The sequence below is a fragment of the Tympanuchus pallidicinctus genome, unplaced genomic scaffold (genome assembly GCF_026119805.1).
Source record: "Tympanuchus pallidicinctus isolate F22 unplaced genomic scaffold, pur_lepc_1.0 scaffold2, whole genome shotgun sequence".
NCBI classification, from domain to species: domain Eukaryota; kingdom Metazoa; phylum Chordata; class Aves; order Galliformes; family Phasianidae; genus Tympanuchus; species Tympanuchus pallidicinctus.
In genome coordinates this window covers 8,381,676-8,396,808 of record NW_026294721.1, presented here as the reverse complement: position 1 = coordinate 8,396,808, position 15,133 = coordinate 8,381,676, and the positions used below count along the sequence as shown (strand labels likewise).

Below are 15,133 nucleotides of genomic sequence, written 5' to 3'. Positions count from 1 at the left end.
TATACATCAGAGAACAAATCTTAACAAAATCTGATTTAATAATATGCTAAAAGTTAGATCTGAATGATCTCCGTGCAAGATGACAATGTTATAGGAAAAAAAAACCACATCATCTGACTTTGGAAGGACCTGTAGCAATTCTGAAAAATTGCAGTCATCCAACAATCATTGAAAAATAAAATGAAAATTCTAAGAATTTCAAGAATTCCTAATTCCCATGTCCTTAAACTAAAAACCTCTAGCTAGGTTGCTAGTAAGCCTTTTTCAGATGCTGAACAAGTTTGCTGTATGTTTAAAAAATACATACTTACTTGACAGCAGTATTTTAATTTGAAAATACGTGAGTAAATCCTAATGGCAATAATTGTAAAAGCAGGGATTGGTAAAGGTTTCAACACAAGCTGGTAAGTTTCACAATTTCAGAAAGCCAAAAATTGGACTAATGAAAATTAAAAGTCAATTTAGTAACAAACAAAGCAACTACTCTGGTGTGCAGCTTGTCAGAAGTTCCCGGCACATTCACACGCATCTGATGCACATCCCACACTGCACTGACCCCGTTAGTGAAGTAGGTCTCCAAGACTTTCAGGCCGCAGTCTATGCGCTTTTCATCTGAAGATACCTCATATTCTGCCTATGGGAATAGAATAACATTATGTTTAGTTTCTTTTACTTTATGCTAGCTAAATTTTAATCACGAATCAGAAAAGCTACCAGTATAATGGGAAATAAAGGATCCCATTAAATTTATTCCATAGGAACTACTTTTAGAAAGAAAATATTAAACATACGAGTACTGAAAATCTACAAGGACTGGCAACTACAAGTAATTCTAAGGAATAATCTAGAAGCAGACATCAGAAGTTACAACATTTAAAGATAACACAAAATCTGGGGAAAGACTAATTGAAATGTAACAATCTCAAACAGCAACCTGTGTTAGCTTGGTAGGCTGATCCAACTCAAAGCTTATTTCAGATCTCTAAATGTGAAAGCATGCACATAAGAGCAAAGCAAATACAGCAGGCATCCAGAATGGAGGACTGAATCACACATAACCACCATTTATTATGACACTCATTAAAAATCAACAGCCATTAAAAGCCTCAGAGTAAGTTCTAAGTGATTGACCTAATCAGTGAGAAAGAAGCCATATACCTTTTTAAAGCATCCATGAAGTGACAGTTAAAGAAAAAATAAACACCATACTGGAAATAACAGAATCCTTTAGCTTCATTTCTGCAATCAATCAGCTAACCCACACTGACTCACTATAAAGCCATCAGCATCATCTTCTGATGAGACATTATGGTATCAGCCAATCCAACACATTTCAATCCAAAACAACTGCAAACCAATGGTTTTGCTACTTGAATTCCAGAACATTCAAGTCTAACGGTAAGGAATTCTTCTTCAACTACCAAACAAGCTTAACTTCTCTGACCTGCTACCCAACCACAGCACTTTCCACTTTTAACATTTTCAGTTATGCTAATACTGTTGAAATACTGTTTTAAACTTGATATTGTAATTTAAAAGGAAGTTTAAGAGACTTGTCAGCTAACCTCTGTTACTCACACAGCTTGAGAGGGAAGTCTGAGTTGCTATTCCATTCTTATTCATACTTGAGTAACCCTGTCCCCAGCTAGTGAAATGAGTCACTTAATGATTGGATAACTAATTCTGCCTTTGAATTTGTTGGTTTTATTCAACGATTTCACAACCCTTCTTTCTGGGAAGCCACAAGCTTACTCCAGACTTCAAGGTCACACCTTCCCAAGAATTAAAGCTTACCAAGCTCAGTACTCAAAGCACGCAGACAAAGTACCACTTTAATCTTGTCATTTTGGCCTCCTAAATTTAACATGCACCTGAAATCATATGGCTTTATACAAGAGAATGGAGATTAAAAGTCCAGAAAATAAAATCAGACTATTTGGATCATCCAGAAGAGGCAGCAGGCACTACATCTCACTTTCTTGACCAAGAGAGCAGGCTAGGTTTCAGATGATGAGGCTCAGATTAGAGGTTATCTTAGCTGTTCCGACACTTCTCTTTTCAATGATTCCCAAGTGTTCTTCTTCACAATGATTTGTCAAATGGAAGTTTGAAAAAGGAAACGCAAATCACAAAGTCATCCCTTACATCAGATTATCTCAGCCATGTCAGACTTCGTTACATTCACAAAAGCATTACAATCCACAGGCACATTAAAACTACTCAAACTATTAAATTAGTGTAAAACGAAATTACTTCTTTGAAACAATTCCACCTGAAAAAATGGCATCTGCTAAGCAAAGACAATGATGCCTCACAGACATCACATTTTTTTCCCTTTTATACTGTTTAAGATTCTATTACACCTTACATAAGCAACCAGTAGGGATGAAAAGTACATACAGAAGTTGTAACAATAACATTACATTCACATTTGTCAGCGCTCTCTCCACTGCGTGCCGCCCATCAATGGCTTCTGTTTATGTACACCTAAAAATACTTAGCTCCACTGTTCTGGACTTCCATTTAATTCATTCTATGTATACCGGTGACAAATTGGTCTCTGGAATTTGGTGCTAGAAAATGCTGCTAAGAGTCACAAAATGATGGCAAAATGTACCGGGAATATAGGCCTCATTGCACAAAGATTCACTGACCAGAAGAAAACAGTTACTACTGTCAGTCATCACACAGAATGAAAATAAGATGTTTTTTACTTTACTAGAATAAATATTATTTGGGATTCTATAAAAGAAAATGGATACCAAATGACCACAAATAGAAGGCAATTCTACTTCTCATTTCATACCAAAAGTTTCTTTAAGCTGACCAAGTGTGAAGGAAAAAGGGAAATATGCAGAAGTGGGGGCATGGCCATAACCTCATGTGCTTCCTTACACCCTGCATCTTTCAAGATCATCTCACATTCTCAGAGTGTAAATTGTTATGTATGTAAGCAGCAGTACTTCCCTACTTCTACCTTCAATCATCTGGTCCCTGAACATAAATTAGAACAAAAATGAGTGGGAAAGTTGTTATTTTGACAGCAATCTCATTTTCGTATTGTAGTTCATAGACCTTGGTTTAATTATGAGGGAAATGCACAGAATAAGTGCTCTGATCTGCTATACACTCTTCTCCTAAGGACAGTTGTATACACACATACTCTACACACTGTGTTCTCCTCCCCCATGTGGATGCAGTGTGAGGTTGTGTTTTGTTTTTTACCAAACATGGCTGTGGGCACACTTCCTCTTTCCCCTCATTCTTTACAGTTAGATACCAAAATGCAGACAGATCAAGCCAAAACACTTCCTTTTCCCTTGCTCTCTAGAATTTGATTTCCTTCCTTCCACAGTTCCCTAGATACTCACCTCCGTATATTTTTACAATTAGCAATGTCTGACCAGTCTTGGGCTTCCATGGCAGTAGCAACATTTTCAAGTCTGCGTAAGTTACACTTACAGTAAACACACCCTTTCAGGTTCAAGAAGACAACAGCATGATCCCATCATGCCTATACTTCTGACCATGCCAAAACTGCAGAGATTTTAGAGCAAACAATTTCCTCTCTGCTGGGTCACTTTTCTCAGCTGCCTCTCCTTTCTTGAGCATCACCAGACTACTTTCTGGTGGTGCAGACTGACAAACAGAAGGCCTTGATGCTGTATAAACATCAGATAGATAATACTGATATGTGTCTTACCAACAGCGTTTTGGCCACAAATCCAAAACATAGGATCTAAAGCTACTACAAAAATAAATCAATTCTATCTCAGCCAAAATTCATACAAAAATTCAAACTTTATGTCCAAAAAAATAAACCCCAAACTGCCACCAAACTTTTTTATGTCTAAGTTCTCACTGCTTACCACTGCATCCAGAAATTCAATGCATCTTTTCAAGTCTGGTCTGGAATCACAGAACTGCCTGAAGAGAAGTCTTCCTATCGGCTGCTTGTCACAAAGCTGGTTATAATCTTTTTCTGAGAAAAAGATGAGAAATAAATGTTTATCTTTTCCCATAGCAAGATCTTACTCCCATAACAATGACAGCAATGAAAAGAGTTGCAATTATTCCCCAAATACTTAAACATTCTTCCAAGCACATTTGTCTATTATAGACTATTCACATTTAGAAATAACAAAAATTGAATGCTTCACTAAAGTTTCATTCAGGACAAGGTTAGAAATAGAGAATGCTCTGAAACAGCAATGACAAAGCAAACAAGATTATTGCAAAGAAGGAACATAAAATAAAAACAGAACAGATTAGAAAATTACTACAAGACTAAGACAAAAGAAAGAATATATTTCCACGTCATTCAGACTACAATAAGGATTTCCTTTTTTAGTTCATGGTTTTGTGAATGTATCTTCCATGAGCAGTTTCTTTTAAGAAATACAGAGCTATGATACAGCTTGTATCTTTTCATAAATGCTCATTTACAACTGTGGCAGGTTTCTTTTTTTTGGTATTTCTTTTCTAATCTACACTGAAAGCGAGACAGCAGTCTCCCATTTAACAGCAGCATACTCCTACCCTTCCTTCTCACACTGCTCTACAGGACACTCACCAATTGAGCATCTAATACCTTCACATTGACTAACAGGCGGCAACTTCAGCATCTCCCTCCATTTTTTACTACGTCCACTCCGCTTGCCTAGAAGAAAAAAATGCAAAAATCAATGTAAAGCAAGACTTCAGAGTATGTTTCAATTCTAGACAGCATAACATCAGGTCATGATCTGTCCAACTGCTTTCTTGTCTGAAAAGAAACCTCATCTTCGAGGACATCCAAGCCAGTAACAAATTTGACATAGAGGAACTTTTATCTAAGTACTAGAAGTACAGGGTTTTTTTGTTCTTTTTGGGTTTTTTGCAACAGAAAGATTCTGCATTTTAACTGCACGTGAAGAAACTTCGCAAAGAAAAAGTGAATACAAATTTTGAGAACTGCAAATATCAGTAAAGTCAGAAACAAAAAATGTGGGAGTTATGTCTCAACCTTGGTGAAGAAAAGAAATCCTTACAGTCATGGAATAAAATAAATATGTTTTAAAATACATTTTTAGATAAACAAGTTGCACTTTTTTGAGGACAGTGAAGGTAATAATAATAGATTATCAGTGAAGACATGATAGCAGACAAAACTTAACTGCTGTAGTATCCAGACCTCTTCAATGCTTCAGATTTCAGTACCAGTTTTAAATTGATTTTAAAAATCTACAGTATTTTTCCAATTAGGAAGCTAATTATGGAGATTTTCCAATTAGGAAGCATTATGGAGAACCATTTTCTGTGTTCAAATTGAAATTTTACACATCACTTTGACCTGAAAAGGCCAAAAGCATTTGCAGAAGATAAGCACACTTCTCAAAACAGCAGCACACAAACAGGAACAGAAAAATTTCTCATTGCAAAACATTTCAACGGAAGACAAATTTTGGTGCTGCAGAATATTCTAAGAGATTTTGTTAAACGATACGGCCAGATGCATTTCCACATGACAGAATAGCAGCAAAAACACCGACTCACTTTCTAGCTGCACCAAAGCAACACATACTGTTAACCACAATGGGAGAGAGAGGAAGGGAGTTACCCTGTGTAACCTGAATAGAAACCAAGCAGCAAACAGTACCGTTAAGTCTAAATCGTTAGAAAGGAACTAATACACTCAGAATAATAAAACAGATAGGAACTAATACACTCAGAATAATAAAACAGATAAAAGAGCCCTCTAGTATACATCTTAGTTCCACCAGTGCTGTCACAGCAGTTCAAAAAGTTGCAGTTCACTGGACCTTAGTTCATAGCAAAACACGCTTGACCTGTGCTGAGACTGCTGGTCATTTTGTTGCTGCTGCAACACGACATCCTCAATTCCAAAATCAACAGATAAGGAATTAGAAACACAAAACCTTAAAAGCTGGCTTGTAGAGATTCTCTGAACTGATACTTACTGCCTAAAAACCTCTCATTTCCTAACATTTCCGCACTCTCATTTCCTAATGTTGCTTTGCAAATCCTTCACCTTCTGAAATACTTTAGAACACAGATACATCTGTGTGTATTTTTGCAGTACCAGAAGGAAAGATGAAGTTGTGATATTACCAGCATCATTAAAGCAAACACCTATCATTTCAACAAAGTATTTTTGATGTTCAAGAAAAACAGTTTAATATGCTTGGAAAAAAAAAAACAAAAAAAAAACCAACAATTCAGAGCAAAGGTGCACTTCTAACAGAACTGAACACAGACAAAAATCAAGGAATACCAAACTCTGACAGCCTGTACACATACACCAAACAGAAAAGGACAGGGTATAAATTGATACAGGAGCATGAAAAAACATCATTCTGAAGCATTAACCTGATTTCTAACCACACCATTAACCATGCCCAGATTATTCTAACAATGCCCAAATCATGCTAACACAGACTCATTTGTGCATGACACAGCATGGTGGGTATAGAACCAAGAAAGATAAACTGACCTAAATTCATAGCACTTGGAAAAAAATAAAACCAAACTGTGATGCATGCGTAGTCAAAACCAAACCAAGATACACATGTAAGTCATTTTCTGAAGCATGACTAATGAAAAATAGTACTAAAAGAAGATTTTGTGCATTATACTTCACATCCAACACACAAAAGATTGCTTGCTATGTGTCACCACAAATATTTGGCAAGCTGGTCACTACGTGACCTTTATGAACTTCATTCTGCAGGAGACCATACACTCTAGTACAGTTTTTACTATCTTCTAGAATTCAGTGGGTAGGGACTGTTTGTAAGGGCATGAAGCGACAGAACAAGGGGAAATGGCTTTAAACTGGAAAAGGATAGATTTAGACTAGATATAAGAATGAAATTCTTTATTGTGAGGGTGGTGAGACACTGGAAGAGGTTGCACAGAGAGGCTGTGGATGCCCCTTCTTTGGGAGAATTCAAGGCCAGGCTGGATGGAGCTGCGAGCAACCTGGTCTAGAGGGAGGCGCCCCTGCCTACAGCAGGGGTTGGAGCTAGATGTACTTAAAGGTCCCTTCCCACCCAAACTGTTCTATGATTCAATAAAGAGAACTTTATTAATGATACATCAGAATCAAATAAATAAATGCTTTCTCTCTGCTCTGCACTGACCTTAGGATTTAAAGGGAATAAGAAGGAAAAGTCTTTACCATTCAGTAATTTAAAGAAGGTGCACAGATGCATGTGTCGCCCACAGATAAGATCGCCTCTTCTGGTAAATGCTACTCAGTAAGTCAATTTAGTTGTCATATTATTCCCCAATTGAAAAAAAAAAAAAAAAAAAAAAAGAAAACAAAACCACTTTCCCGTTCCTGAGGTAATTTAAAACAAGTGTCAAGTCAAGTAACAGTTGTGGCTTTTAAGAGTGTCTTCACACAGAGCTTCTATTTGGAACCTCATTCTAGACGAAAGACCAACTGCTCGCTTTGCAACACAGCAGCAAGAAAGCCATTAGATCAGCCTGCTTTATGGTTAACCCACGTGTTTCAGATGAATTACCACTCTTTCTCTTTCAGATGCAAGTTGCACCGTTCTGGCCAGCAATTACAGCGACTCATCTTTTATAAAAAGAAGGGTGGATGCAGCAACACAATGAGGAAACTTTACATTTGTATTTTCATGTACATAAGTAATAACTTGTTTTCTCCTACGCTACTTACTTGTTAGAGCTAGAATTTCAGCATTCGCTTCTTCACATGCTTTTGTCTCTTAAAAAAGTACATGATAAATTCAGTTAGTTATATGAAAATTAATTTGCTTTTAGTTTTTCAACTTTTTTTTTTTTTTTTTTTAAATCTTCAAAGTAACAGCCGAAAAACACATAAGCTGGTTGGCTTATTCTGCAGTAAAAGCACAAATAATTGCCAAAAAAAGAACCTGCTGCAGCAAAACAAAGCAATCTGGTGTGGAAATACATTTAGACAATTAAGAATGTCCTTCAAGTCATTGGATAGACTTGCCACAGTGATCTTCTTTACAGACAAGGTTTGCACTGAGGCTTCCATTTCACTGAGCACAACGCTCACTGAACATCCATCATTAGCCAGTCTTCCTTGAGACAGAGACAGAAAACTTGAATTCTGTCCTACAGAACAAAGATCATGAGAAGAACTGTCCTGTCTTTGGCTAATCAAAGCACACAGACTGTATGTGATAAGATTCAGCAGCTCATTGCCACTGACATTCTACCACTGAGCTGCTCTGCAGCCACCCAGCTTCAGCTTCCCAGCCTGCAAAGGACAAGCAAAGCATCGCTTTGGTTGAGAAGCACACAGCACACCAGGGGTGTGATTGCTACAACACCATTCTTGCAAAACTCATTCCACAAACCAGATTGTCAGATACTGGCTAAGAAATTCCTGCTGGGTCACACCCAGATGAACTCTGAGAGCACACAACTGCACCAAGGACCCACAGCGAGCCCTTAGCTCTATAAATCATTTAAGCAGTTCAATGGAAAATGAAAAAAAAAAAAAAAAAAAAAAAAAAAAAAACAAAAAACCAACCCTGATGTCAAGTTCTACATCAGCTACAGCAAGATGTGTGAGAATAACCCAGGTACGTACTGATCCTTTAATAAGCCTGTCCCACTGCAAGATGCAGGCAAGTTTCCTACAAGAATTTAAATTGCTGTGAACTCAAGCCCCCTCCTACACACAGCTGCATCTTCCTCCAAACAGTTTATCAAAGGATTGAAGCCTTTCACTAAAGAATCAAAATACTCAAGCTCAATGAAGGCCTTATGCTACCAAATTGTTTGTAAACACTGCATGTTAATTAATCCACTGGATGGCATGCCTTTACTGTGCAAAATTCACCTTGAAGGCACAGAACACCACAGAACCAACACCTCAGGTCCTCAGATCAGAATGGTAAACACTAAAAGCATAAAAGACTGCTGCTGACTCAGGCTAGGAGGCAAGTTCACACACATCACTTCACTGAAATGCTTGCAGCTCCAGAGGCAGCCCACACAGCCCCGCTTTGCAGGGTACCCACACCTCCATGGAGTAGGTCCTTTGTCAAGGGACTGAGGGCTCAGCAAATACAAGCCAGTCTGCTGCTTTAACAACCAGGTTTATCAAAGTGGCATCTTCCACTAAGCTTAAGAAAGGAAAAAAAAAAAAGGTTTTCTGCAGAAGTACAATACATGTATCTGGCTGGCTCTTATTTCAGTAAGTATATTTGAATCCTCCAGCTAAAAACTCAGGTTTCAGGGCAAGGAAGGCACTGAACTCTTCAGCATTATAAAGGCCAAGGCACCTCTGACCACCAACAGAAGGAAAAAAACTGAAGTAGATCAATACATAAACACCTAAAAGATACCCACAGGTTGTTACAACATTTAAAAAATATTCCTCACACATCTGTATTCAAATGCCTTGAGATGGATTCCAGAGAGGTAAGCCTTCTGTCCTCTTGCACAACTGACTGCCAGAGCACTGACTGTGAGCAGCTACAGTCACACATATCTAGATGCGTATTTTTGCAGCTTCATTGTATGTAACATCATTTGGTGCTCCCAAGGCTAGAGCCATTTGAAATGGTTCTTCTCATAAGCCCTATATACAATTCCAGCAATCACATGCATGTTATGGAATGCCAGTGCATACATGTTGAACACTCTCTACCTTTCTTCAACAATGATCTATTAAAGTCTTGTACCAACTCAAGTAAATGCAACTAAGCTGAGCTGGAATTTATCCATTTAACCCTGCAGTCAAACAACATAATAACAAGTCTATAACAACGATTATTGTAGAATGGTTTGGGTTGGAAGGGACCTTTAAGATCATCTAGTAATTCAGTGAACAGTTTGCTAGGGAAAAAAACACCAATAACAACAGTAAGAAAACTCCAATTTTACAGAGCACTCTTGATGAACAAGGAAGGGTTCTTTATCACAACAGTACGCACTGATCTCAGGACTGCATTAAAAGGAAAAGAATCAAAACTCCTTTCAGCAGACTGCGAATCCTCTAGTTACTACTGCTACATGTGAAACAACCCAAGCAGCAGTGCATATCAAGAGAGCTCTCATGTTATGTTTATTTAGTAAATGTAATTATTTAGATTCCAATATGTCCACATGCATTCTTCGCACAGTTCGTTTAATAAAGGACAAAAAGGCAGACATTGTGCATAATTCTGTACAAACACAGGAAGACATGTTTCCTGCCACAATGAGTTTACAGCAATTTAAAACACAATGCAATAAGGGAGTGCAATAGAATGCAAGAGGCAAATAAGGGAAGAACAGACAGGAATAACAGCAACTGCAAAAACTCACAGCACTCGCGTTAAGATCTGCATTTGCTACTGGTGAATGGACTTTGAAGAGTGAAATCCTGGTATGAGCACACCTTTGTTCCCCACTTGCCCATAGTCCTTGAATAACCATACATTTTAGATAGTCAAGCTGCAGTGAACAAAGTAATCTACTTAGAATTTTATTCCAAGTTTCAAGTATCTACACTACAGGACATCTGCCTGTGTGTCATCAGTACTATATGAATTAATATCTTTTACTGCAAGCATAAGTAAGAATTGCTTCGCTTGCAGAATTATTTCAGGCTTTTTTTTTTTTTTTAAACCTAGACAGATCAAACACACAATTTGAGTGGAATGCTTATTTCTTCTGCAGAGCTAAATCAATACATTTCAATCCTAAAACAAGACTCCCCTAGATCAGCTTTAACTGTGACTACACTGTTACTGAAAGGTTCCTGAAAGGTTCCTGCTACTTCCATCTTGGAGCTGCACCCAATGATTACCAGCAGGCAGGAACTTGCTAATGCTTGGAAAATTCCTTTTGAAGAAAACCAATAATAATAATAAAACAAACCCACCACAAGAATCTCTGCATCCTAGATTAGCTTTCAGCTATCTACAAACCACTTGACCCCATTCTGCCATCACAGGCTTGAACCAATACAACAAAGAGCTACTGATTGAGCAACGCCACTTCTGATTGAGGTACAATCCTAACCTGCTTTAACTAAACATGACGTATAGGATATAACACCCAAGAGCAGGTTCAGCTCACATTTGCATACCGCTCAGACCAGGCCGCTAGAAATGTACTTTCAAGTGGATGCAAATGGATCAGGTACATTTGAAACGTACTCTTGGCATGGATCCCCACCTGAAGTAAGCTGCCACTGACTTCAAAGGAACTAGGGATCTACCCTCCAGAGGTATCTTTGGAGATGAGCTCTTCAGGCAATGAAAAAGGAAGGCTCTTAAACTGCTTAAAATATGGATTTCTTTCAAAACATTACACCGCACGAGGGATGCTGAAGTGGGTGTGGAGCTACAGATCTACTCAGAAGATTTACTGGGAATGACTGAAATGGTTGTGAAAAATAAAAACTACCAGTATAAAGAGAAAAGCAAATATGAAATAAGAAAAATGCTTTTTTTCACTGAACGTTTCTTTCAGAATAACCTGGTGTCTATTTATTATTTGAACACTTTTCTGTATAAAATTCTGGGATAAATTCTGTAGCATCTTCTCAAATAATTTCAAAACCATTTCTGCTAGAGGAAAAAGGAATGTGTTAATTCCTCTGCTCTAACACAAAATTCAGATGTATGTTGCTGTATGTTATTTATTTAACACACAAAAATCTGTGTACAGAAATAACAAAAGGAGAATTACTATCTCACAACTCATACATCACTGTCACATAACTGTTTTCCGTATCTCAGCTCCTGCACAACAGTGCTCCTAAGATCAACTTCAGCTTTGCTTTTTTTTAATCTCTTGTGGGTTTTTTTGTTTCTTTTTTTTTTGTTTTTGTTTTTAATTGACTCACTTGTGCTCTTCCACCACAGGATTCATCTTTAGAAGTACTTTTCTCTTTTTCTTTCTCTCATACAGATTTCCCACAAAAATCAAGATGAGGACCAGGAGCTGGATTAGCATAGAAGCTCTCGTATCTTAAGAAAGTGGGCCAGGGAATCCCAGTACACCTCACACTCAGCTTTCACCTGGAGGCAAATCCCACTGCAGGCAGCACAATCAGCACGAGCAGGTCAGCTGGAAGAAAGAGGAGGGAAAAGGGAACTCCCACTATGGCTCCTGACTCCTCAATCTTTCATCCATAAAGCACCACAGGGCTCTGTGTTATCACCAAATCTGGTAGTAGAGACGTACAGAAGTGACTTAGTATGAGCTACCTTTAACAGTTGCGTGCATAGCTGGCATTTTATTATTTACAAAGTCATTAAAAGCAGGTAAGTAATCCTCACAGCTTTCCTTCTTCGCATAAAGAAGTATTGTAGTTGCTACAGATACATTATAAGTCATTATTGGAAAATTACAGGCTTATATTAAAACAATTGATTTAAAAATAGAAAAAACATACAAACAAACCTCTTAGAGAATAGCAACAAGCAAACAACATTCACGTGGGGAAGTACAAGCACCTAAACTAGACAACAGGTTTGGGACCACAACAGGGAATGTCAGGTCTGGTGTAAGTGCTTGGTTATGATTTGTTTAGATGTGGCACTATTTACCAGGCAATACAGAACTGTCATTAAGCCTCACCAGATGATAAGTGCCAAACACACTTAATTCAGGTTCCGTATTTGCAAAAGGAAGAGAATAGACCTATAGGGCTGAAAGACTCAGTAAAATGCTTTCAAGGGTACAGTTTTCCCTACTTACTTCATTATGAAGGAATATTAAGTTAGACCATAAAGCCTAAATTAATTCATTCAGCATGCCCCAGTAACTATAAAATAAGAGCACAGTGCTTTCTATCTTATCACTTTTGTTTATACAACTGAAACACAGGTAAACACTCTTATCAGGTCTTCCACATGCTGAGGAATTGGGAAAAGGATTTACTGATATGCATCAGGCCTACACGTGGAAATCAGTAAAGCTGTTATTTTACCTACTTCCATGAGAAACAGTAAGTCTGCATTTTTCTACTCTCTCTCACCTCCCCATACACTTTACAGTAAGATATTATGGAGGTGGTAAGGAAGACAATCCAAAGTCTGCTTTTCTGCCCCACTTGTGAGGCCCTGTTAGCAAAGAATGTATTCTACTGAAATAAACTACTTCACCTTTGCAAATTCCTTCCTTCAGAGCATGTCACACTAGAGCTGGGACAGGGACTTTTTGTGAATGGTCCTGACAGGAGCAAAACAGCCATTCTCAGCCTAGCTGGAGCACAACAGACAGAAGATAATTTCATTTCAGGGAGCATTCTGAAGAAATGTGATATATAAAGCACCCCAAGTAGATGGGCACAGACCTGGAAATGTAAGAGAGCTTCAGCCAGTCAATGGAGTTTGGGAGCTTCAAAGCCAGAAATAATATCCTTGAGAACATTTACACAAAAGGCCAATTGGAGGCACACAACTATTTTAAAAGTTTCACACCAGGTAGAACCGATCCTCACATCAGCTGCTGTCAGAGTTTCATTTACTTCATTGAAATATCTTGTTTGGTCAGTTCTACCACTGTAATTTACTTTAAACATAGTGAAACCTTAACTAAAGTGGCAACCTGACATTAAGCAGCCACTTAAAAGCAGCTCCAGATTACCACTCCACTCTTTGTGGTGAGGCTTTGGGCACAGTAAAGCTTGGAGCCAGATTCCACTTTCCCTTCGTTTCTCAGATCCCTTCAATGCAAACTCCAAAGCCAGGCAGCACCACCACAGACATGTACTGTCAGTGGAACCAGCCAAAACATGCCCTCGAGTCTGAGGTGGTCTTTTCAGCAAAGGTTGGGAAATAGCCCAAAACTGCGATCGCTGTTCTGGCTTTTAAACCCCACTTCAAAGCCAAAAAAGTTGATTTTCCTCTCCTGCTGCTTAAGGCAAATTTAACTGGATACACACATGGCGTAAGTGCCAAACCCATTTAGAGTTGGAGTAACTTGCAAAACACACAGGGGGAAGATTCTGTTGTTCTTACTCACTTTAAACAGCTCAACTGAACTAATGGGACTTTGTAATGCAATTAAGAAAAGTAGAATCCAATCCAAAAAGAATATGCACATTTCATAGCTGGAAAACAGACTCCACACCAAGCACAGAAGTTATCTGGAGAGGCTTCTGAGTGGCCATTTAATGGACAGTTATTTATGTGAAAAAGCAGTTGTACAATCATACTCCGAGACTTTTTTTTTTTTTCTACAGCCAAGAGCTAAATGAAGTCTTGTATCTATCAGAAATGTTTGCTAGCAGAGAGAAGCCTTCAAGAAGGGTGCTGTGTGGAAGAGCCTGTCAGCATTAACCCAACGGAAAACAACACACCTAACATTACATTAATGCAAAACACAACAGCGTTCACCACAGAGAACTTACACAAGATAAAGCGTGAGGCTCTTCCAGAGAAACCCCAGCCCGCTTTTACGCACATACACATCCATAAGTAAACCGAGAGCTACAGATGAACGATCCAAACACATCCGGAGAGACCCTCCTGTGGAGCAGGAGCCCGAAAGGCGGAGGGAATGGTTGCTCCGGGGCCGCCGCTCGGCCCGGCAGCCCGGTGCAGGTGCCCGAGGGCAGCGCTGCGAGGCCGGCTCCCGCCCCACCCGCGGGGGTCTCCGCCACCCGCAGCCCTCCCTCGCTCCTTCCCCACCCTCTCCCCCTCCTCCATCACTTCCTCTCCCCGCCGGCCCCTCTTCCCCTCACCTCAGCCCCTCTTCCTCTCCCCGGACGTCCCGCCGCAGCCCTCGCCTCGCCCTCCGCCGCCTCCTCCTCCTCCTCCCCCCCTCCGCTCTCACTCACCCTCCCGGGCTTTCAGCAGCACCGTGTTGGCCACGATGTTCTCGATTTCCATGGTCGGGGGCTCCTTCCCCTCAGGGCAGCCGGAGTGGAGGCCGCCCCTGCTGCCTCCTTCGCCCCCTCCTCCAGCCCCGCCACCGCCGCGACGCCAAGCCGCCGCTCATCCGGCCCCGCGGGACCTCAGCGCCGCGCTCGCCTCTTCCCCATCACCCGCCGCTTGCTCCGGCACCGGCCTCCCCCCTCCCCGAGGGCGGAGGCAAGGAGCAGGCAGCGCCCGCCCCGACCATCGCTCAAGCGCCCGCCTCAGCCGGCTCCGCCCCGCCGCCGTCCCCGCCCCTCTCCCCT

The 15,133-nt window shown here is 39.9% G+C and overlaps 1 protein-coding gene across 3 annotated transcripts in view; it reads right to left on the bottom strand.

Moving 5' to 3' along the window:
• The window catches only part of GRK4 (G protein-coupled receptor kinase 4), a 36,049-nt gene that overhangs the window by 18,927 nt on the left and 1,989 nt on the right, over positions 1–15,133 (bottom strand). The window contains exons 1-4 of one of the 3 annotated variants that reach the window (XR_008206843.1): positions 14,792–15,032; positions 4,574–4,660; positions 3,870–3,982; positions 557–634 (exon numbers count right to left, since the gene is read on the bottom strand). Coding sequence is in view for 2 of the 3 variants with exons in the window: in XM_052683078.1 (XP_052539038.1) it covers positions 557–634; positions 3,870–3,982; positions 4,574–4,660; positions 14,792–14,843 (330 nt within the window). In the remaining variant the exon portion in view is untranslated. Of the gene's footprint in view, positions 1–556; positions 635–3,869; positions 3,983–4,573; positions 4,661–14,791; positions 15,033–15,133 lie in introns of those variants that run through there. The other 2 variants (XM_052683078.1, XM_052683079.1) reach the window with 2 other exon arrangements.